The following is a 21413-nucleotide window of genomic DNA, read 5'->3' as shown; positions in this document are numbered from 1 at the left end:
CATATATACTTCTTTCAATTGTCAAAAGAGTCTCAAAAAAATGAGAATGGCTGGGCCCGTTTTACATATGAAAATCCAAGACTTGAATGTTCAAGGTAAATACAGCAGGCGAGCGACCGAGGTAGAAATCAAACAACAGTGGGTCTGACATCAAAGTCTGCTCTCCCTGCTACGGCCATAATCTGCGCAACGCTACACATCCTCCTACAGCCATGAGCACTGCTGTCAGGAGGATTACCTTGCTCTTCCCTCCCATCAGCGTTCTGTAAGGGTGTCAGAGGAGTAAAACATTGAATTAGACTGTATGGCTTCATACAATCTTACTACTGCTTGTACTTCTTAGCATATTTCTGTGACAGAAAACATCATAGATGCGTCAGGTAAATTTATTATCACCCTCATTAAAAAAAGACTCACATACAGGTCCAAATCATGCAGATCACTAGTTTTAATTTTTCAGGTTTTTGAATTTTGTTTGGTTTTTTGTGATGCTGGAGATTGGACCCAGGGCCTCACACATGCTAGACAATTGTTCTACCATTGAGCTTTACCCCTAATTCCCAGTTTTATTTGGAACACTGCAAGGTCACTATTTCCTGGATACATGACACTGGACAGTTTATTTTAATTTTCTCTTTATTTACCGACCAGTGATATATAGGATGATAATAATAGTGTGTGTTTCCTAGAGTTATTGTGAGGATTAAATAGTAGAACTGTGTTTGGTAGTTAAGGCTTGATAAATATTCTTTGAGGGACTGGGGATTTAGCTCAGTGGCATAAGCACCTGCTTTGCAACTGCCAGGTCCTGAGTTTGATCCCTGGTACTGATAAAAAAAAAATTCTTTGTTCAATATTGTGAAATAGAAATGCTATTGTGATAAAACATTTGGATTCTCTCTCTGGGGGATAATTATTCTTTTCTATGCCATCTTGGCTTGATCATGCAACCTGCCTTTCTCAATGAAAATTGCAAACTGACATATGCCATATCTGAGCAAGATTTGATGAGCCATTGTGTGGTCTGTCAACATTGATTTTTTTTTTTTGATATGAAACTAGCACTTACCCAGCTGAGAACTGTTTGGCCAGCCTGAAATTCAGAATGAAAATGGAAGGTGCAGAGCCGCTCCCTGTGGTACTGGACAAGTCAATGACTGATGCATCCAGCTTTGCTTTTTGAAACACTGGGATTCGAAGGTTGTCGGCCACCATGGGGCCTCTTACCCTACGCTGACTGATACACTTGCTAAATGAGACTTATGGAAAGCCTCTTATTTGTCTGCTCCAGGATTATTGTTTGATTTGCTACAGACTTAAGCCATTACCAGTTTTTAGATCAGCCTGGCAGCCTTCTTCTGACTGTAATAGCTTCAGAACTTAGTCTCATAGAAATCAGATGATTCCAGAGTCCCTGGATATTTGCTATCAGTTGTCTGCCGGTTCTTCATAACCCATGGGATGTCCACTTCTAAAGTAAAGGCTGTGTTAACAGGCTTTTCGTAACAAACAAGCATATGCATGAAGTCTCAAACCAGGCCACCCCAGGACTAGTGCACACAGCCATAATGACTGCTCCTACTGATCTATGAGGACGGCAGAGAGGACTGAAAAGAATGTCTGGAGCCAGGATGTCATGTGAGGGAAGCCACTGGTTTTCACAGGCCTCTGTTCAGGTGAGGCCAGGTCTCTGATGGGCCTTGACCCCTACACAGCAGGCCCATGACCTCAAAAAGCTGCTTTGCTCTGCCCTGAGCTTTTCTTCCTGCAGCATGGAACACTGTCAGTTCAGCCTCTAGAGCACTCCTTACCGTTTCTGAGTACTCCAACTAAATAAGGAATAAGGGAAAACAAATCAACAAAGCAAGAAACCAAGAGTGGGTGACACAGAAAGTTCCGGATTCTTTGTAAGAAATCATTCAGTTGGAATTCTTTGTTTACAGTTGAAGACTCTTTCTTAGATGGGTAAGTTCTAGATGGATAAATTCCTGCCAAATTTGTGAGGTTAGGATTCCCAACTTTCCTTCTTTCTAGGGAAAGGCCCTAGAACTAGCCAATTAGGTTAGGCCCCTGTACCCCAGTTCCCCCTTTCCTAGCCAAGTCACCTAAAGAGGCATCTGTAGCAGACTAAGAGGTTCATCTGTGGCCTCCAGTGGGTAATGTGCTTTTTGAGATGCTCAGGACATGGGGAGGGAGAATTATCCTCACAGAGTGGTTTTAAGGACTGCTTTTTGTTTCACATGGTGACATACCTTGGGCACTTAAGAAATATGACAACCTCAGCTCATTGAAGGTAGTCTCGGATCTGTAAATAACAGTGAGGACATGACAACACCACGCAATGCTTACTTAACCCTTACCACATGCTGCACCTCGTCTAAATGTGTGTGTCACAACAAGGTAAGTACCACAGTTATCACTGTCTGAGAGATCACATGGACTTAAACAAGGTCACATAGCTTGCAAGTGGCAGAGATGGGATTTGAATCAAAGCTTGATGACCCCAAAGTCTGTGCTGTCACTCCTGCACGTTGCTACCCTTCACTTTCCATCCTGTTTATTGCGCAAGTGCCCAACCTTAAGTATCCTTCTGTGGCAAGGAACTGTGGCTCGAGGGCAAAGGCAGCGGTATTTTGTGCAATTTCTCAATGATCTCCATGCTGACAAAAATAATGCAGCTACCATTCACTGAGCCTCTCAGTCTTAGCCTCCTTTCTTTTTCTTTTCTTTTCTTTTGATGCCAGGGATCAAACTCACAACCTTGAACTTGCCAGGCAGAAACTTACACCACTGAGCTAAGTTTCCTGCCCTTAGCCTCCCTTTCTAGCTAATGCTGTCCTCACTGCAAAGAATCTTGGGGCAGGGTTGCAGCACAGCTTAACAGAGCCTAGAAATGGAATCCGCAAGGCTTTTAGAAACTTGGACAGTTGTCTTTTCTCTTTGTGTCTCTGCAAGCACCTTCATGATCCTTTTCCTTCATTGAAGCTTTCTGGGCCTCCCAATGACAATGACAAAATACAGCTGCTCCAATTGCTCTCAAGATGACTTCTGGTGTACTGTCTTCTGTTCACAACCTGCAGTGAGAATTTCATGGGTCTCATTTTATCCTTATAACAACCCTATCAAGCAGCTCCTTTTACTCTTATCATGGCCTCATTCTGGTTTTTTCTAATAAGGAAATCAAGGCCTAGAAGAATCAACACAGGTTTTTTTCTTACTTAGAAGGTAAGATTCAAAGTGCAAACTAGACAGTGTGATTCCGAGGGTCACTTTCTCAGTCATCACTGCTCAAGCCCAGTTTCCAAAGGAATCTGATTGGCTCAGTCTGTAGCAGGAACAATTGTGCCAGGCACTGGAACCACATGCGGCAGCACAGGTGTTCTGGAGGAATCCTGAAGGGAGGAGGGTGTGGCAGGGAGGAACGGCATTCTCACAAAAAATGGAACATTATGTGTCAGGCAGGTATTCAGAAAGGTGTATTCATGTCACGTGGGAGTTCAGATTCTCCATTTGTTACTCATGAAGTAACTGCAGATTTTGGTGATTAAACGACTTGCTGCAGGCTACCTATAAGCCAGAAAAGCAAGACTATAATTGCTGGGCTTCACTTAATTATAACACACTGTCAGAGAAGGTGGCTGGGATGGTCGAAGGCAGGCACTATATGGCAGATTGTATTTTCTAACAAGGGCCATCACAAATGTCTCCCACTCTTCATGCTCTTCTTAAAATAAAATTTTGATATTTCTTCCATCAAGATAAGGGGGCTGTGGCTTTCCCCTTGAATCCAGAAGTCTTGTAGAGTCTATGGCAGAAGTGACACAATATGGGAGAACTTCCTTCAATGCCCTTGAATTGTTCACCATAGAACCCAGTTGCCATGATGCAAGGAAGCCTAAGCTTTGGGTCACTGTGCCAAAACACCTGAGACAAAAAAACTCAGAAAGAGGAAAGGTTTATTTCTGATGCAGTTCAAGAGGTTTCAGCTCATGGCTGGTTACCACTGCTGCTGCTGCTGCAGGGCCTGTGGGTAAGGCAGGACCCCACTGGAGGGTGGATCTGGTAGAGCAAAGCTGCTCAGCTGGAGGCAGACCAGAAGAGCAAAGTGTGAGGCACAGAAAGTGCCAGGGTCTTACGGTCTCTTTTAGCACCAGCCTTGCAGTACCCGATTTCCTTCACTAGGTCTTATCTTCTAAAGGCTTCACAATCTCCTAGAAGTGCTATGGGCTAGAGAACAAGCCTTTAACATATAGGCATCTGGTGGACACTCAAGACCCTCCTACCCCTGGAGCTAGGGATTTTAGCTCAGCAGCACAAGCACCTGCCTGGCAAGCGCGAGGTTGCAAGTTCAATCCCCAGTACACCCCCCTAACCCTAAAAAGGGTCCTCTTCCCCCCCACAGAAAGACCAGATGGAGAATACCTGGGAGGACACAGAGGGAGAAATGCTTGGCCAGTTCTAGCTTTGGCCACCATCTAAATGCAATCTTGTGACAGAACCACAGCCAGAACTACCCATGTGAGCCCTCCCCAATTAAGTCCCTCACCTACAGAAACAATGGGAAATGTTACTATGATTGCTGTTTGGAGATGCTATGTTTTGGAGATTTATTGTACAATAGTAGTCAGAACGGCACAGAAATCTTCAGAAGTCCTAAGAGCCATCTTCAAATATAAATATCTAGTGCTGGAGATTTAGCTTAGTGGCATAAGTGCCTGCCTGGGAAGCACAAGGTTGTGAGTTTGATTCCTGGTACTTTATATATATATATATAAAGGGCTTCATGTACAAGAAGAGTTAGAATTGGAGTATGAAGCTTTAGGAGGACAGCACTTTGGGGGAAATCTGCCTCTTCAGGGGGCCTCTCTAAATGCAGAACTTTAGAGGAGTCATTAATGGAGTGTTTGGGTCCCCTTCTAAGTTGAGTACCCTGCCACTAGACATTCAAGTAGAGAATGCATGATGCTGTGGTTTAGATCTGAAATGGTCCCCCAAATTCTCATGCTCAGAGGTAGGGCCAGGTCAGAGGGGGCAGGTCCCTGGGGCAAGACCTGGAAGGTCTCCCTCCCTGGCTGCTCTCTTCAATTTCTGCTTCCTGACTATCAAGGGAATGGGCAGACTTCCTCTGCTCAGGCCCTTTTGCCATCTCTGCCTTGGAACCAGCTGACAAAGGAACTGCAACTGTAAGCCACAATAAGCCTTTTCACTTTTAAATTGTGCCAGGTATTTTGACCCAAAAATGAGAAAAGTGGCTAAGACAAATGACAGTTTGGGGGACTGTTAGAAAAGGATCTATAAGAACCCACAAAGCACCTACTAAAAAACATAATTCCTAATAAGTGAAGGTAAAATGTTATAAAGACTATGCCCTAGCTTTAAACTTTAAAGACTAAACATTTAGTGAATTCTCCTTAGAAGCAATAAAGAATGAGCCTTTCATGTTGGAGAGCACTGGAAAAGCAGAAAGGCCACCCTACAAAGAGCCAATGGACACTTTACCAACTTAATCACACCCCTCTCACTTAAGACACATTGTCCTTGTCCATCTGTGGGATTCTGGTCCATTACCCTTCCAGTTCTTTTCCCAGTTGGCACAATCTTTTGCTCCCTTCAACCCTCACATCCGATTGGTGGCCAAATCAGCCCACTTTCATCTCCACAGTTAAGTCCTGCATCTGTTTCTTCTGCTCCATTTGCTCTCTCATTGGCTTTGTTGATGCCATCGTCAACTCTCATCTGGATGACTGCAGCAATCCTCTGCGTGGATAGACAGATGCCAAATTAATTAATCTCAAAGAATGCCTTGAGTGTATCTGTCCCTGGCTCCAGAACCAAACCTGCATTAAATTTTCCATTGTCTTTACAGCAAAGGTGCAGTTTCAGGTTTTCATGATCTGGTAGAGAATGAGAAAGAAAAAGAATTGGAGGGGGGATAAATTTTAGTGATTCTTGCATTTCTTTCCTAAGACTGCCATAATATTTTTTTTTCTTTTTTATTGGTACCAGGGATCGAACTCACAACCGCACACTTGCAAGGCAGGTGCTTATGCCGCTGAGCTAAATCCCCAGCCCCAAAATGCCATAATAATTCAGCACTGTGTGGTTGTAAAACAGCAGAAATTTATTGTAAAAGCTAAGTATCCAAATTCAAGATGTTAGTAGAGCCATGGTCTCCCTGGAGGCCCTAGGGAAGAATCCATCTTTGCCTCTTTAAAGCTTCTTATGGATGTCAGCAATCTTTGGACTCCCTTGGCTGGTAGGTACACTATTCCAATATTTGCCTCTATTTTCATATGGATCTAACTCTGTGTGTGTGTCCATCTGTCCAGATCTCCTATAACTTGGTTATTTCTGCAAAGACTTTGTTTCCAAATAAGGTCATATTTACCAGCACTGATGTGTCTTGTGGGGATACAACTCAAACCTCCAAAATTCCAAACTGGTGGAAGCTGCTGGAACAGTGGCTTAGGATGGGATAGCATTTTGCTTGTGAAGAGGGTCCTGGATGTACTGAACAAGTTCAGGCACTGTGGGAGGTACTATTAACTAGGGCAGGCTTTTCTATGGTTTTGAACAATAGACCAGCGCGCATGATCAGAGACCAGAATTTTTGTTTTATGACAAAATCGGTATGGAAGCTGGATCAGCATGAAGCAGGAAGACATCATTGGAAATAAAGCTCGGTAGGTCATTTAAGAGCATATCTAGGTAGCCTGTGGTGAGGAGATATACAGGGAACTAGGTTTCTGCTTATTGAGTTAGCCGTATTCAACAGTCCTTTATCCTGAAACAGGTGCTCCAAATACATTGGTTGAATAGTTGAAGGATGGGTAAAACAGGCTTGCAGCAGTAGTTAATGGAAAGCAGAAAACAATCCAACAGGCCCTTCAGAGGTGAACTGACAGTGGCCTGTAAGAGGGTGAGTTAAGAAGGAGTATCAGGTATTGCTTAAAGCCAGGCTCCTAGCGGGTTGGGGAAGGGCATAGCTTAGGTGATGGCAGTGCTTGCGGAGCATGTTCCAGGTTCTGGGTTCAGTGGAGCACAGAGAGAGATAGAGAGGGACGCGGTGGGGGAGGTGAAAAAGTAGATTCATAACTTGGCACCTGTTGGTGTCTCCAAATCTCACACTCCTCCTAGCAGCTGCCACACGATGTCTACTACAAAACGCATCTCTGCCTGGCACGCCATTTCTCCATGCTGGCTGGCTCTGGAGTCAGGACCCTGAACGTATTCTTCCATGCACCCTCCCCAGCGCCCCGCACACAGTAGGCCCACAGCAGAAATTCCAATGGCTGTATTCCTGAATGAACGGATTCCCGACCTAAGCAACATGGGGGCGGGGGCGGGGAAGCCAAGGTCTAAACTCTGGGGTTTAGACTCGCGCAGTTTCAAAGCGCCCGGCTCTCACTAAGCGCCCCCACCAGCACTTGTTGAACCACGCAAAATAAATCCGGTTCTCTGGGCTTCCCCGCCCTGGCCGCGCGGTCTGCGTCTGGCAGGGTGACAGAGTCCTCCGCAATGTCATTCTTATGTAATCGCTAACGACCCTCCCGCCCGCTCGCCATCTCTCCACCACAGCGGAGGCCGGGAAGGGCAGGGAAACGAGTGCACGCTATACACAGACACCGTTTCGGTGGCGGATCCACCGATTCATCGTCCGTCTCGCTTCCCCACAAAGGTCTCCGGCCAGCCCGCGGGAGGCGCGCGGGGAGCCAGGAGCCGGGAGCCGGGAGCGCTCCGTGGGCCAGGCCAGCGCAGCCCGTACCGCTCCGAGCGGCGTCCCCGGGGTCCCTCCGCCGCTCCGGGCCCCGCGCGGTCTCCACAGCGGGGCGAAGATGGCGGCGCGGCCGGGCGCCGGGCGGCCGCGAGGGGTCGCGGTGCTGCGCGCTCGGTGGGGCCGGCGCGGCTAGAGCGGCCCAGGGCGCGCGGCGGCCTCGCCTCGCCTCGCCTCGCCTCGCCTCTCCTCTCCTCTCCCCGCCTGCCGCCGCCGCTGCCGCCGCCTCCTCCCTCTCTGCCACCGCCCCGCGGCCCGCGGCCCGCCCCGCCCCGCGCGCCCCTCCCCGGCCCGGCCGCCCCGCGTCGCGCTCCCCCGGGATGGCCCGCGCGCCCCAGCGCTGCCTCGCGGAGCACTCGGCGGCGGCGCGGCGCGCGAGGGGCCGCCTCGGGCCGAGCGGGCGCCGCCAACATGTCGGACACCAAGGTAAAAGTTGCCGTCCGGGTCCGGCCCATGAACCGACGAGGTGAGGAGCTTTCCGCTCGTTTCCCTTTCTGCTCCGGTGGAGGGTGGGGGCAACTTTGGAAACTGCAGGGGCGGCGAGGGGGCCGCGGACGGCCGGGGTCCGGGGGTCCGGGGGTCCGGGGAGGGCGCAGCGCCCGGGGCGCCGGCTCCCGACTCAGCCGCCTCCCGGGGGACCCGGCGCGGGGGCGCGGATGCTCAACTCCGCCACGGTCGCGTGCCCCTGTGATTTCAGAGCTGGAGCTGAACACCAAGTGCGTGGTGGAGATGGAAGGGAACCAGACGGTCCTGCACCCTCCTCCCTCCAACACCAAGCAGGGAGAAAGGTAAAGCGGTTCGGGCGGGCGGTGGCGGGACCCCAACTCACGGCGTCCTGCGAGCTGGAGCCAGGAAAACGGGAGAGCGCTCTCCTATTGTTAGGAGTTTGTCATCTGCTCCCTTGGGGAGCTGTTGCAAGTCCAAGTTCCTTTCCTCCCGCTGGCGCCCCACGCCTTGTCCCTCCCATCTAGAGCAGTGTCAGGCAGGTCACCCAGACCCGGGCCAGCCCCAGTGCGCTGTGTCCCCTGCAGGGTTCAGGCCACCCAGAGAGCTAGGGCGCCGGATGGAACCCTGGGAATGATTGATTCAGTGGTCACATTTTACAGATCCAAAAACTGAGGCCCGAAGTGGCCAAGTGAAAAGGCTAAGTCTTTGTGTATGGAACTCAGCGCCTCTGATTTTTTTCCTTCACCTCACCGTTTGCTTCCTTTGGTAGAATTGTTTGGGGACGCTGTGTATAAGATAGGAGCGGGGGTGGTGGCGGCGCAAAACAGACTTGTCAGATTCGGGCACTGGCTGGCTCACTTAAAATCTGTTTTTTTGTTGGTGCTGAGTTGAGATAATGCGCGAATTTTGATTTTCAAGGAAACAAAAGTAGCACCCAGAACTGTATAGTCGCTGGGGGGAATGTTTAAAGGAGGCTGCATTTACTAGATGGCAACATATTTGCATTTGAAAAGTGGTAACTGTGGGATCCTTATTAATTCTGTTCTGTTTCATGCAACGGTATGGGAAAATGCCCTAAAATAATTTGAATTTTTGGCATTTTTCTGGTAAGCTCCCAGAAGAAATCGGTTGGAATTCATTCAACGTGGCAGTATATAGTGGCTTGTTAAAAGAAAAAATGTAAAAGAAAAACCGAAATTCTACAAAATTAATTTCTGAAAACGACTGTTTTTCTAAAAGTCACCTGTTGATTGATGAGTTACAATGTAGTAATTTTGCTCTTCAGAGATTTTTCACCGAGAGATTCTGAAACACGATTTGTTACTTTATTGTTAAAAGAGGCAGCTGTTTCCGTTCTATAATCATGTGATACCCCTGCACCGTTTGCTAAATTAGGGGGATAAAATTATGAGGAGTAAAGATTGGGGGGTTCTTCGCTTTTTGTTTTGAGCTTCACATTTAATTTGCAAACATTCTGCTACCCTTAGTGGATTCTTATGGTGATATTACACAGCTCAGTTTATGATGTGTTAAATACTTTCCACCAATGGATGTATTCACTGGCAGTGTTTTTAGATACATTAAAAATATGATTTATTTTTTACTTTTTTATTTTTCGGTACCAGTGATCAAACACAAGACTCGAGCTTGCCAGGCAGGTGCTTATGCCACTGAGCTCAATCCCCCACCAAAAATATGATTTTTACAATACTGTATTTTTAGATACATCTGTAGCAGTGTGAATTCATGGCAGTATATATTTCATGTTAATAATAAGTAAATTTACTGAGTAAGTTAAAATATTTGGAGATTTAAATTAGCCACTACAGTCCCCCATCCCCATATTGTATTATTTCAGAAAAATCTTTGGGTTAGATTCTTCAAGCAGGCTGGGAAACAGGTAGAATATTTAAATCCAGTTTTATAGCTGCTGCTTCTGTTTTCCTTGCTGGTTTGGCACCTGCTTCTTGTCACTCTTAAATCAGGCATGCTACTGAAGCCTTGTCATTTGTGCAGAGATACAGGTTTAATTTTGTGGAGTTTGGATAGAATTTATAACTGGATAGTTGGTTCCAAATGCTAAATAATCAGTTGATCACTTTTAGAGTTGCCATTGTTAGTCTCTTAAGTAAAGATTTTTATGGTGATTTTGGGATTTACCCATTGCCCTGCTTATTGGTATACAGTCCTTTATGTGGAGGTGTAAAAATAGCATTGAAATGGAGGTGCTCGATTGTGCCCTTCTCACAGATCTGCTTCTCTGTGTGGCATGTGGGCCCTTTCAGTGGGATTTTGCCTCTCCTGGTCATTCTGTTTATAGATGAACTAAGGAGAATCAGTGTATCCTTGCTGCTTATAGATCAAAATTACCATCTTTGCAAGGATAGAGACACCATGTGCATTTTGATTTCCATTATGCCTCTTGGTTTCATATTTCTTTAGGGAGCTTTTCTTTACAGCAAGGGTGCATTCAAAATAGAAGCAGTTCCTCCTTTGGGCTTTGGGTTGATTAATTGCAACGAAGCTTCCTTCACATTATATTTGCTACTCATTTCTACCATTTGTTTTTGGACAGAGCTCAGGGTGGGGCAAGAGTGAATGAGCCAAATAATGAGGGTATTATTACTTTTCATAGCTAGAAGTCTAAGGCTGGAAATTGAAGCGGTCCTTCAATGCATATTGGCAAACTTGTGCCAAATTCAAGATTACTATTTTTCTGAAAGTTCTAGGACATTACCAATGCACTGATCACGAATAGAATTTCAGAGCTGCTGGATGAACCTTTTCCATCTTACCAGTAAAAACAGTTCAGAGTATATTGACTGCCAGGAAAAGAATCAGACAAGCTTAGCTTTTGTATTTTTCTCTCTTGATAGAATCAATGCCAAGACTGCATAGTTGAGGACTAGAGGGTTTCTAAGGTTAAAGATGTTTGTTTTGGTGCTGATATTCTAGGATTAAAATATAGTGCATAGGTCCAGACTAATAGCTGACACGTTTACTTATTCACCGTGATGAAACATTAAGTCCTATATGATTCCTTTCTTGAAATTCCATTGCATTGCTACTCAGGAGACCTTTACCAAGTTCATGGGAGCACCACTCTTGGTACAGATAATTGCAGATTCATTGCTTGTGCCAGAGGCTTTTACTTTTGAGAGCTGTGGGAAGAAAGAGGAAAAATTTAAAGTACAACATAGCAATTGCTCAGGTATACAAGTTTGCTATTGCATGTGCTGTACTGCACGTGTATGTGTTATTACTTTATCCCCACACCAGTGACTTACACATAACCAGTGCTCAGGGACCATGTGATGGCAGGAATGCTGCAGGGCAGTGGAAGCCACCCAGGGTTCCAGCAGCCCACAGGAAAAAGCTGGGGGCTTTAGTGCTGTGCTTGTGGATGCTGAGAGGTAGATTCGCTTTTGCAAGATGGGGTGAAAGTCCTTTGCTGAGGAAAGTGAAAGTGCATTTGCCACAAATTACCCCTGGGTGATTATGAGTGTTTCATTGTGGGGTGTGGAATAGGAAATGGAAGCAAAGCAATTTGCTTGGGGTTAGAGGTGGAATGAAAATCCCTACTTTGCCCAAGTGGATGAAATATATACAGTGCAAAGCCTTTTTCTCACCTTTGCTGTCAGCCCTGCTTTCCTCATCCTCTTACGTCTCCAAAAAGGATAACCAAACTCATTTATTTCTCACACACAGGCATATATGTACATACATATGCACACATGTGCATACAAAGAAGTGTTATCTTGCTTGTATGAAGTAAAAAATGTCTTTGATGTCTTTCACCGTCATTTATTCTTTACATCCATTATGGATGATAGTGATGGCTTTTAAAAATAAAGATCATTGGCTTATGGATTTGATCCTTCTAACTGTTGGTAAGTGAAGGTTTGTCATAGATAAAACATAATGGAACTTGCCTTCTGAGGGAATGTATTATTTTATATAATTGGTAAAGCTAGCGTCCAAGGTAATGTGCATAACCTAAGTAAAAAAACATTGACCAAATGTAGGGCTTTAGTAAAAAGACATCAAAGTTTTTGAACTTCTTGCCCCCCCCCCTTTTTTTGATACCACAAGGTGTGCAGTAGACCTTGCAGTGGGTGGGGAAGGGGGAGAGGTCCAGTGGAAGCTGCCTGTTGGTCAAGTACACGCATAGTTTCTAGTTTATACATTGTGTGTTGCAAGAGTTTATTTCCAACGAGTTTATTTCCATTGTGTGTTGCAAGAGTTTACTTCTCTATAGACCTGGAGGTTTTGTTTTTGTTCTTTAAGACAGGGTCTCACTTTGTAGTTCAGGCTGGCCTTGAACTTGTTTATGTAGCCTCAGGCCATTCTTGTGTTTGGTAATCCTCCTGCCTCAGCCTCCTGAATGATGGGATTACAGGCATGTGCCACCATGTCCTGCCTAAAATTTATTATGTCAGCAAGTCCTAATCCAGAATCTATGAAACAAAATCACTATCACCTCTGTCCAATGATCTCGGTAGAAGACCTCCAAATGATACAGGGGAAAGAAACTCCCAACCTGCTATATGTTTTGTATGAGTTTGTGTTCTCTAAAATTGAAGAATGAATTCTAGAAACAATAGCGATTAAAAGCTGAATATATTTATGAGGGAAAGAAAGCTTTTGTCTAAGAGAGAGACAGAGGGGTCTTGAGTGGGCTGCCCATGAAGTTGAAATATTAGTGAAATCTATATAAAGTTAGAAAGATAAACCATCAAAGAAGCAAGAATATTGTAAGCAAGAATTATTATGAAATCATTTTGGGGACTTTGAATTCTGTTTTCTGCGTTGTTACTCTTCTCTTTGGGTTTACTGCAGAGTCGATCATATAAAAGCAAAGAATATTTAGATTTCATTCATCCTGGGGTGTGCATTCTCCAGGCATGATATTAGTGGGATTGTAAGGAGCATTACAGTAGAACAGTTTTTATTAGCTGTCAACATTTTCAATGCCTTTTAAAAGAAAGGTACATTAAAATCTCTTTCAAAAATGAGAGTAATTTATGTATATTATAAAATGCAGTGCAGTTTAAAGTGGGTGATTTAAAAATTATTTTGATTATAGTCTACATTTTATACCAAGAACCTATGAGTTGTGTATAAAAGTCTTGTAAAAGTTCATAGAAATATACTCTTAACTGCAGTATTTTTCTTATTTTCTATGGTTTTTCTGTTTTAATTCATTTTAAAATGCTGGTTATAACTTACTGAACTGGTTTTATAACCCACTAATGAGTCACAGACTTATAATTTGAAAAATATAGGTTTACTACATGAGTTTGGGCTCTGTTTTTTTTTTTTAAACCAGTGTAAATAAAGTGTAATGCAGGGGATTTTTGTTTTTTTTAGATAGGGTTTTGCTGTGCAGTTCAGGGTATCCAAGCCAGTCTCTAATTTGAGGCATTCTTCCTGCCATAGCCTCTTACGTGCTTCGATTACAGGTGTGGGCCACCACACCTGGTTAAAGTGTAATGTAGTTTTACAAGGGCTATGAAAACAAAAAACAAACAGAAATACCTCCTGTTTATTTTTTTCTCCAGAGTAACTGCCTTTAGTGGCTTTAGTTTATTCTTTAGTAATTTCTCTCCTATTCCCTAAGACGAACTGGTGATGATAGCTTTTGATTCCATCTCCCCAGCTTCTTTCTGTTCCCGTGTTTCCAGTATAGTTACATAGTAATTTTGGCTGCATCAGTATTTAGTGTTTACTGTTGACTTTTTGGTTAGTTTTTTTTATTTTTGAGACAGGAGCTCACTATATATATAGTTCAGACTGGTCTTGAACTCACTGTGTAGCCCAGGCTGGCCTTGGATTTACAGCAGTCCTCCTGCCTCAGCCTCCTAACTGCTGGGGCCGTAGGCATGCACTACCATCCCTGGCCTAGTGTTTTGACATTTTTATGTAACAATATAGAGCATTTGTCAGTTGAGCCAAGTACTGTTCAATTCTTTTCTTGTGTAGAACTTCAATAAAAAGATGCAGAATTTCAAAACAAGTTATAGGAAATTAACAACGGTTATTATATCGCATGTTGTTATCTTCAAAATAGTTGCTCAAATTACCAAATATAGGAATGCAAAATTGGCCAAGCAATATAAGCACTAACTGTCCCTTTCAGTGAACTAATAGAATGAGTAGTACAATTATCTTAGCTATCTTGTGTGTGTGTGTGTATATACACATATTTTTTTCTCCCTTCTTTTCTCCTTTCCCCCATCCCAATTTTCTTTCCTTTTGAGCAGTTTCTTTCTTTTTCACAATATCTATTGTACCTTTTGGATTTTATTTACTCTTTCAGTTTCTCACACTAGTGAGAGAGTACGATGTTCACACATGCAAGTCTGATTTATTTCACTTATGAGTATGGTCTCTAGTTGCATCCATTTACCTATAAAAGCCTAGAGTTTGTCTTTCTTTATAGTTGAGCATTATTCCATTATATAAAAATATTATGTCTTTTTTTATCCAGTCCTCGGTTGATGGGCATTTGGGTTGTTTCCAAAAGCTATTACAAATTGTGCTGCTGTAGACATGGTACACTTACATGACTGTGACATGTTTTCAATTCTTCTGGAAAAATACCTCAGAGAAGAATGGCTGGGTCAAATAAGACCACTAATCCTAGTTTTTTTGAGGAGTCTCCACACTGATTTCCACAGTGGTTGCACCAGTCTGCACTCCCACCAACAATGGAGAAGGGTTCCTTATTCCCCCCACATGTCGGTCAGCATTTGTTATTGGATGGTTTTTGATGGTAGCCATTCTTTCTGTGTGAGATGTAATCTCAGTGCTATTTTATTTTGCATTTCTGTAAGGACCAATGATGTTGAACATTTTTTCATATATTTGTTTGCCATTTGTATTCTTTGATTCTTTTCTTTTTTGGTCTATGTACTTTTTTTTTTCTTTTTGGTACTGGATATCAAACTCAGGACCTTGTGCTTGCCAGGCAAGCATTGTGCCATTGAGCTGTATCTCTAGTCCTCTATGTACTTAATAATTCAACAGTCAAACTCTCTACCCCTTGTTGGAAATCTCCTTTCAGGACATTAAAATATAATTTCATCTTCTCAGAGACATTTTTCCTGAACCCTTTTTGACATGAGCTGGTAGCTCATCATTTTGTGTATTTATTTACGTCTTTGCTGAATTTCCTCTTTCATTTTTGATTTTTTCTTGGTTTATTGCTTCAGTTTTGTGGAACCCATCCTTCAGTAGCTTTCTGAGAAAGCATGTTTGGAAGATAAAGTTTTTTGGAAACGTGAAAATACCTTTTTTCTACCTCCTTCATTGATAGTTTGAGTGATATCAAATTCTGTTTTAAAGTCATTGCCCCAGTATCTCTTATCTTCCAGTGTTTCTCTTGAGAAGTTATTTGAATTTCTAGTCCTTTGTTCCTTTCTGTAATCTGGAAGAATGTTTTCTTATTTTTGTGAAATCACAGAAGTGGACCTGTTAGACCTGTAAATTCATGTTGTTCAGTTCTGATAAAAATTCTTAAAGTAGTTTGTTAACAAAATTTTCTTCTTTATTGCCTTTTATATTACTTGAGACTTTTATCAAATCCCTTTTCCATTTAACTTGTGGCAGTAAAAGTAAAAATTATCTTCTTTTTTTGAAAGAACATAGATAAATGCTAGAATTGCACATATTGACTGCCATACACAACTGTCAGTTACTTACATTCATGAAGATAGTTACTTGTGGTTAGGGCAGAGTGTGTGTGTGGGGAGACTTTTAATTCTGTTTTTGTGTCATCATCACAAGCATTTTAGTTAAGAAATTGCTCAGTGTCCTTTAATTTAAGAGTATGTGCTTACTGGGTTGGGGAAAATGGCATAATCATATTCAGAATGATACTAGATTGGCAACTTCATCATCTTTCCAATTAGCTTCTTCTGGCAAATCAAGTGGAGGTCAGTGGAAAACTTGTCACATTGGCAGTACGGTTACCCATGCTGTACTAAAGACAGGTGTTCCTGTCTATAAGAGATTTTACAGAATGAGTTTCTAATAGTGGGCATCCTGAAGACACAGGTTTCTTAGAATTATACAAGCAAAGTTACCCTTTCTTAGATCTTCCCCGCAGTGAATATGTAAAAAGTGAGCAGACGTGAATATGTTTAGAATTTAAAGGAGTTTTCAAAACATTGCCTGTAAGAGTAACAAAATAGCAGATAAATCAAAACACTCAGAAAGATTACTTTGTAACGTGACAGTGTAAAAAATTTATTGGCAGTAGTGCTCTGAATAAAGAAGTAATGTTAAAATTTGCATGAAAACATGTTGAAACAATCAAGAAGTTGTGGGATTCAGAAGCTCTTTTAAAGGAAGCTCATTCTATAAACTATTTTTGAAAACTTATAAGTGTAAAAAGAAATCCTTCCCAGGAAATCACTATATTTGGCATTTTACCACTCAAGACTAGATGGAAACTAAACACAAATGCAGACACACAGACAACTCAGGTTTCCACATCTGTCTCTAAAATTTAGTTTGTACAAATGCATAATTCTTCTATTTGATTGTAAATCTAAGGTTCAGAAGGAAAAGTAGAGAAGAGAATCCCCCTAGACATTTAGGAGTACAAGAGCTTGAGTTTCCAGTCCCAGCCTCAGCATTTAGTGAAATTTAGTGACAACTTCATGTTATGAGATGAACAGTACAGTGAGTTGTTTATGAAGTAGAACTATTTTTACCAAATCATCCTTGCAATGGGTTTTTCATATCAAAGCATGATTATAGATGGATTCAACACTGCTATGTTGTTTTTGCCCATGTAACTTTTAAGGAACATGGCAGAAACACAGAGGAAGAGGAGAGTCAGTCCTACCAAGTCTACCACAGTAGTTCTTCCTAATTTCTCCCTTGAGTTGACTCTGCCCCTATAAAGTTATTTTGGTCACAATTTTGTGTTTAGCTTTTCTCCCATTTATATGTTGTCATGTTCCATAGCTTTCACAGTTTTAAGTTTAATAATTAAATATAATTTGGGATAGTTTTATAATTTTTAATATTTTGTATATTTTTCAGACCTTACTGTTTCTCTTGATGATTGTAAACAACTGTCTTTTTCGAGTCCTTTGCTTACTAGTTGAAAGGCATTTCTTTTCAAGCTCGCTAATACAAAAACCTAGCTTTGGGGGCTGGGGATTTAGCTCAGCGGCATAAGCACCTGCCTTGCAAGCAGGTGGTCGTGAGTTCGATCCCCGGTACTATAAAAATGAAAAAGACAAAAAAAACCCAAAAAAACAAAAAAACAAGACAAAACAAAACAAAAAAACACCTAGCTTTGAAATTATTTGATAATCAAATTGTTCTCTTTCATTGTAATGAAATTAAAACTCAACACTTCTTAGATTTAAGTATGAAGAGACATAGAACAGTCATTTTGTTGGGGCAGCGACAAGAACTTCTGTCAAATCCTTTTTCTGCCTAACTTGCAAACCTGAGTATGCATGGGAATTATCTCAAAGGCCATAACCAAAGATTCTGACTCAGTTGGCCTTGGGGGGCTTGGAAATTTGTGTCCCTATCAAGTTCCTTCATGATGTTTATGTGGGAAGCTTGTGGAACTGCTGATCTAGACCAGCAATATCTAATAGGATTTTTGGTGATGATGAAAAAGTTTATTTCCACTGTCCATCGTGACAGTTACTGGCTTACCTGATTATTAAATGTTTGGTATGTGGCTAATGTGACCTGGGAACCGAATTTTAAACTTTAATTACATGTAAGCAGCTACACATGGCAGGTGGATGCTGTACTCAACAGCATAGGTCTAGACAGTGGTTTTCACTGCCTGGCTGCAGAGGAGAGTCACTCAAGAGGTCTTAAAAATAGATCCTGGGTTCCATCCCGAGATTCCGGCTTACCCAGGCTGTAGCACACTTTGGATGTTGGGGCTGTCACATAGCTTCCTAAGTGTCTCAGTTACTGTTGTTGTTTAATAAACCACTCTAAAAGGTAGTGGTCTAAAACCACCATTTACTTGTGCTCCTGGGTTCTGTGGGGGAGGATTTGGGACAGGACAGAGTGGATACAACTTGGCTTCACACTGTCTGGGTAAAGGCCATCTGAAGGCCTGAATGACTATCTCACATCAAAAAGGCTTAATTAAACTGTATTTCTTGTCTTTCTTTACACACAGGTTTGGCATTTGATTTTCATGAGTAGCCAAGCTTAAAAATCACTGGCCTAGTTAAATATATTGGGTTTAAAGCTGAGTTTCATAACGTAAGGGCTCTCTAGCCAGGTGTGTCTAATTAAAATGCCGCTCACCATTTGTTTTTACTGGAAGTGGGGTGGAAGGAATTGCCTAAATAATCTAGGTGCTGGGTGTCGCCTGTCCTTGTCCCTGCCACCAACTCATTGGGAAGCACAGGTTTCTCCAGCCAGGGCCTCTTTCCTAGCTTGAGGTCCTGTAACGGGAAGGTGACCCATAGGGAGCCCTGGAGGTCTGTGCTGTGGAGAAAGAAGCAGCGTGATGTAGTGGGAAGGCTGGGAATTCGGGGTGCCCCCGCTGATGCCTCACTTTTGCGAGTAAATGTCTTTTTTTTTCTTTTAGTTTTTTATTTTTTTGTCTTTTTCCTTTTTATCAGTACCGGGGATCGACTGCCTGCTTGCAAGGCAGGCGCTTATGCCGCTGAGCTAAATCCCCAGCCCCTAAATTTCTTCATCTGTGAAGTTGCAGGCCGGACTAAATAATTTGCAAGATTTTTTTTTTCAAGTTCTGACTTCAGATTTATCCCAGTTATTCTTAAATACAATGTTGAGTCCAACAGAGGACATAGGTAACATTTAGGAGGGTGCCATGGATTGCATTTTGTTTTTCTCCTGAGGAGAACTGGAGAGGGTAGGATGGCTGATGGGGCGGGGGCTGGGTTAGCAGGCAAAGGTGTCTGTGAAATGAGACAGCCCCGGCTCCAGATATCTGCCTCCAGATATCTGCGGTCCTTATCAGCTGGGCACTGAGGGGCCTGGTTCCCTCCCACACACCCTGCGGGCCTCTTGCCTTTAACATTATAAAAGTCATTTGATTTGGATCTTTCAGGTGGTTTTCATCTTGTGCAGTTGGGGTTTTGGGGGTCGGGTGGGGGTGGTGTCAGTGGTGTTTAAGCGCCCTCGCAGACACGCAGCTCTTTTTGTACACTCATGGGAGGGGGCAGCCCGGAGAAATGACATTTCCAGACTTATTGGGGAACAGTCTCCTTGAGCAGCCTGTTTTCTTTCTGAAGGTTCTGTCCCAACCCCGCCAAACTCCCGCTGTTCACAGTATTTCCTATCTTCTACTGTGGGAGGAACTCCGGGTGTGAGTGTGTGTGTATGTGTGTGTGTCCACTCTGTCTTGCGCCCTGTTCCCCTCGGTCTGGTCTGTAGGTGTGATGAGCTTTGCTGCTGTCTGAAGAGGCTGAGGAAAACAGCTGTTTGCCATACCCCTGGGGTGGGGGAAGTTTGGGCTTTCTTTCTTTTTTTTTGAAAGATAAAAGTTCAGGAAGGAACCTGGAGGGAAGGGAAGCTTGGCACTTCCTTGACTGTGCTCCCTGCAGGAGTGACCACAGGCTGGGCCCTCAGGGACCTAAGGAAGGGAAGTGAGCCACAGACATTCTCTTGGAGCCTCAAAGATTCAGCCTAAATTTTGGAAGTCACACACACAAGAGTCACATGTAGTTGGTTGAAAAGATTAACAGGCCTTTATATGTCCTGTTCTGGGTTTTTTAACACCCCCCCCCCCCCGGGATCGAACTCACGACTGCCTGCTTGCAAGACAGGTGCTTATGCCGCTGAGCTAAATTCCCAGTCCCTCTGTTCTGGGTTTTATATACAACAAGCCCTCACAATTAGTGCTTTTGTGTCTCTCTATCTTATTAATCTCTGTTAAGTAGAGAATGTGTAAAGAATTCCTGCTGAGCTTGGAGTTATAATGGGAACGTTTGAAATTGTAAGGTTTTAAATGGAATAAAGTTCTTGATTTTGTTTCTCTTTTTATTCTTTCTTCCTACTTCTATTTATATAGTTTAAGTGTAGCATTCACTGCACAAAGTATAATAGACCCCACCGGTTAGTAGTCACATGGAAAAAGATCCTTAAAATTACTTTTTTTTTTTTAAGGGTGAGGTTTTGTGTAGGGAGGGAGGAATGTCATGGTAGGGAAGGTTTATCAAGATAACTGTTAAACTTGAGCATGCTTATTCAGTTTTAAACATCCACTTTTTGATCTAGAGTTACACAGTGTTACAGTACAAATGGGTAACATTAGCATGCTAGTGCCACTTTATGTTTTTTGAGGACTTGAAATACTGTGGTAACTTGGTTCTCTCCTTGATTCTGGTTGCAAGCTGAACTGGACAAGAACCCTATCAAATTTCCCTATATAAGGTCAACATTGAACCTAACCGCTGAATTGGTTTCGGTTCTTGTCCACTTTAGTTTGTGACCAGAATTGTGGAAAAGTTTCTGGACTGAGATACCGCTGTATTATTGTCTTTGGTAGAGTAGCATTTCATTCTCTAGGATGACAGTTTGGGCTACATTTTAGCAAACTATATAAAAGTACATTTTCCAAAATCACTGGTTTACTTTATTCCTAAAGGACTTTTTCTTAAGTTATTGAGAGGTCGTCATTTAACTAGGTTTTTCCTAATTGACTTCTAGCTGTCCTTGCTCTGTGGTTCCTAGATTTGAGAATTGAAACAAAACAATAAAAATAAAAATTTGGGTGACCAGTTTCCAACCTCTTTAAAATGTACTAAGTCAGCACACTGAAGCAAAGATACTAAATCTTGGTTCCTCATTTAATAAAATAAAGGACACTGTAATACCACAATAAGAGGAAAGATGTAATCTCAGAATTTAACCATCAGATAATTGTAACTTTACCAAAAACTTACCACACTGATTTTCCCCTTTCCTGGGAGTTGAAAGTGCGGTGGGATGTCCCTGCTCTCTGATGTCTCCTGTGCCTTCAGAGAGTCTCTTGCTGCGTGGCCTCCTCTGTCCTTCCGACCATGTGTACCATAAGGCATCACTGTAGGATCTTTTTTTTTTTGTAAATTGACCAGTGTGTAGCAGGGCTGTAGCACTTACCCTACTGTGAAGGCCCTGGGTTTGATGTCTAGCACTGTAAAAAGAAGGAAGGAAAGAATTTGACCAAAGAGTTTCCCATATTTTT

At 42.9% G+C, this 21413-nt stretch overlaps 1 protein-coding gene and 1 long non-coding RNA gene across 12 annotated transcripts in view; one reads left to right on the top strand and one right to left on the bottom strand.

Annotated features, from left to right (window-relative positions):
* Window positions 1-8910, bottom strand: part of LOC106027445 (uncharacterized) — a 47910-nt gene extending 39000 nt beyond the window's left edge. The window contains exons 1-2 of one of the 3 annotated variants that reach the window (XR_010051169.1): window positions 8604-8910; window positions 5569-5894 (exon numbers count right to left, since the gene is read on the bottom strand). This is a non-coding gene — a long non-coding RNA (uncharacterized LOC106027445). The remainder of the gene's footprint in view (window positions 1-5568; window positions 5895-8603) is intronic. The other 2 variants (XR_010051171.1, XR_010051170.1) reach the window with 2 other exon arrangements.
* Window positions 8186-21413, top strand: part of Kif13a (kinesin family member 13A) — a 174826-nt gene continuing 161598 nt past the window's right edge. For all 9 annotated transcript variants that reach the window (XR_010051168.1, XR_010051167.1, XR_010051166.1 and 6 more), the window contains exons 1-2: window positions 8186-8240; window positions 8472-8562. Coding sequence is in view for 6 of the 9 variants with exons in the window: in XM_063259934.1 (XP_063116004.1) it covers window positions 8186-8240; window positions 8472-8562 (146 nt within the window). In the remaining 3 variants the exon portion in view is untranslated. The remainder of the gene's footprint in view (window positions 8241-8471; window positions 8563-21413) is intronic.

Source organism: Cavia porcellus, unplaced genomic scaffold (assembly GCF_034190915.1).
Source record: "Cavia porcellus strain 051 isolate PalLab524CR breed Dunkin Hartley unplaced genomic scaffold, mCavPor4.1 scaffold_13, whole genome shotgun sequence".
NCBI classification, from domain to species: Eukaryota; Metazoa; Chordata; class Mammalia; order Rodentia; family Caviidae; genus Cavia; species Cavia porcellus.
Note: the sequence above shows the minus strand (reverse complement) of the source record. Positions and strands in the feature narration are given on the sequence as shown.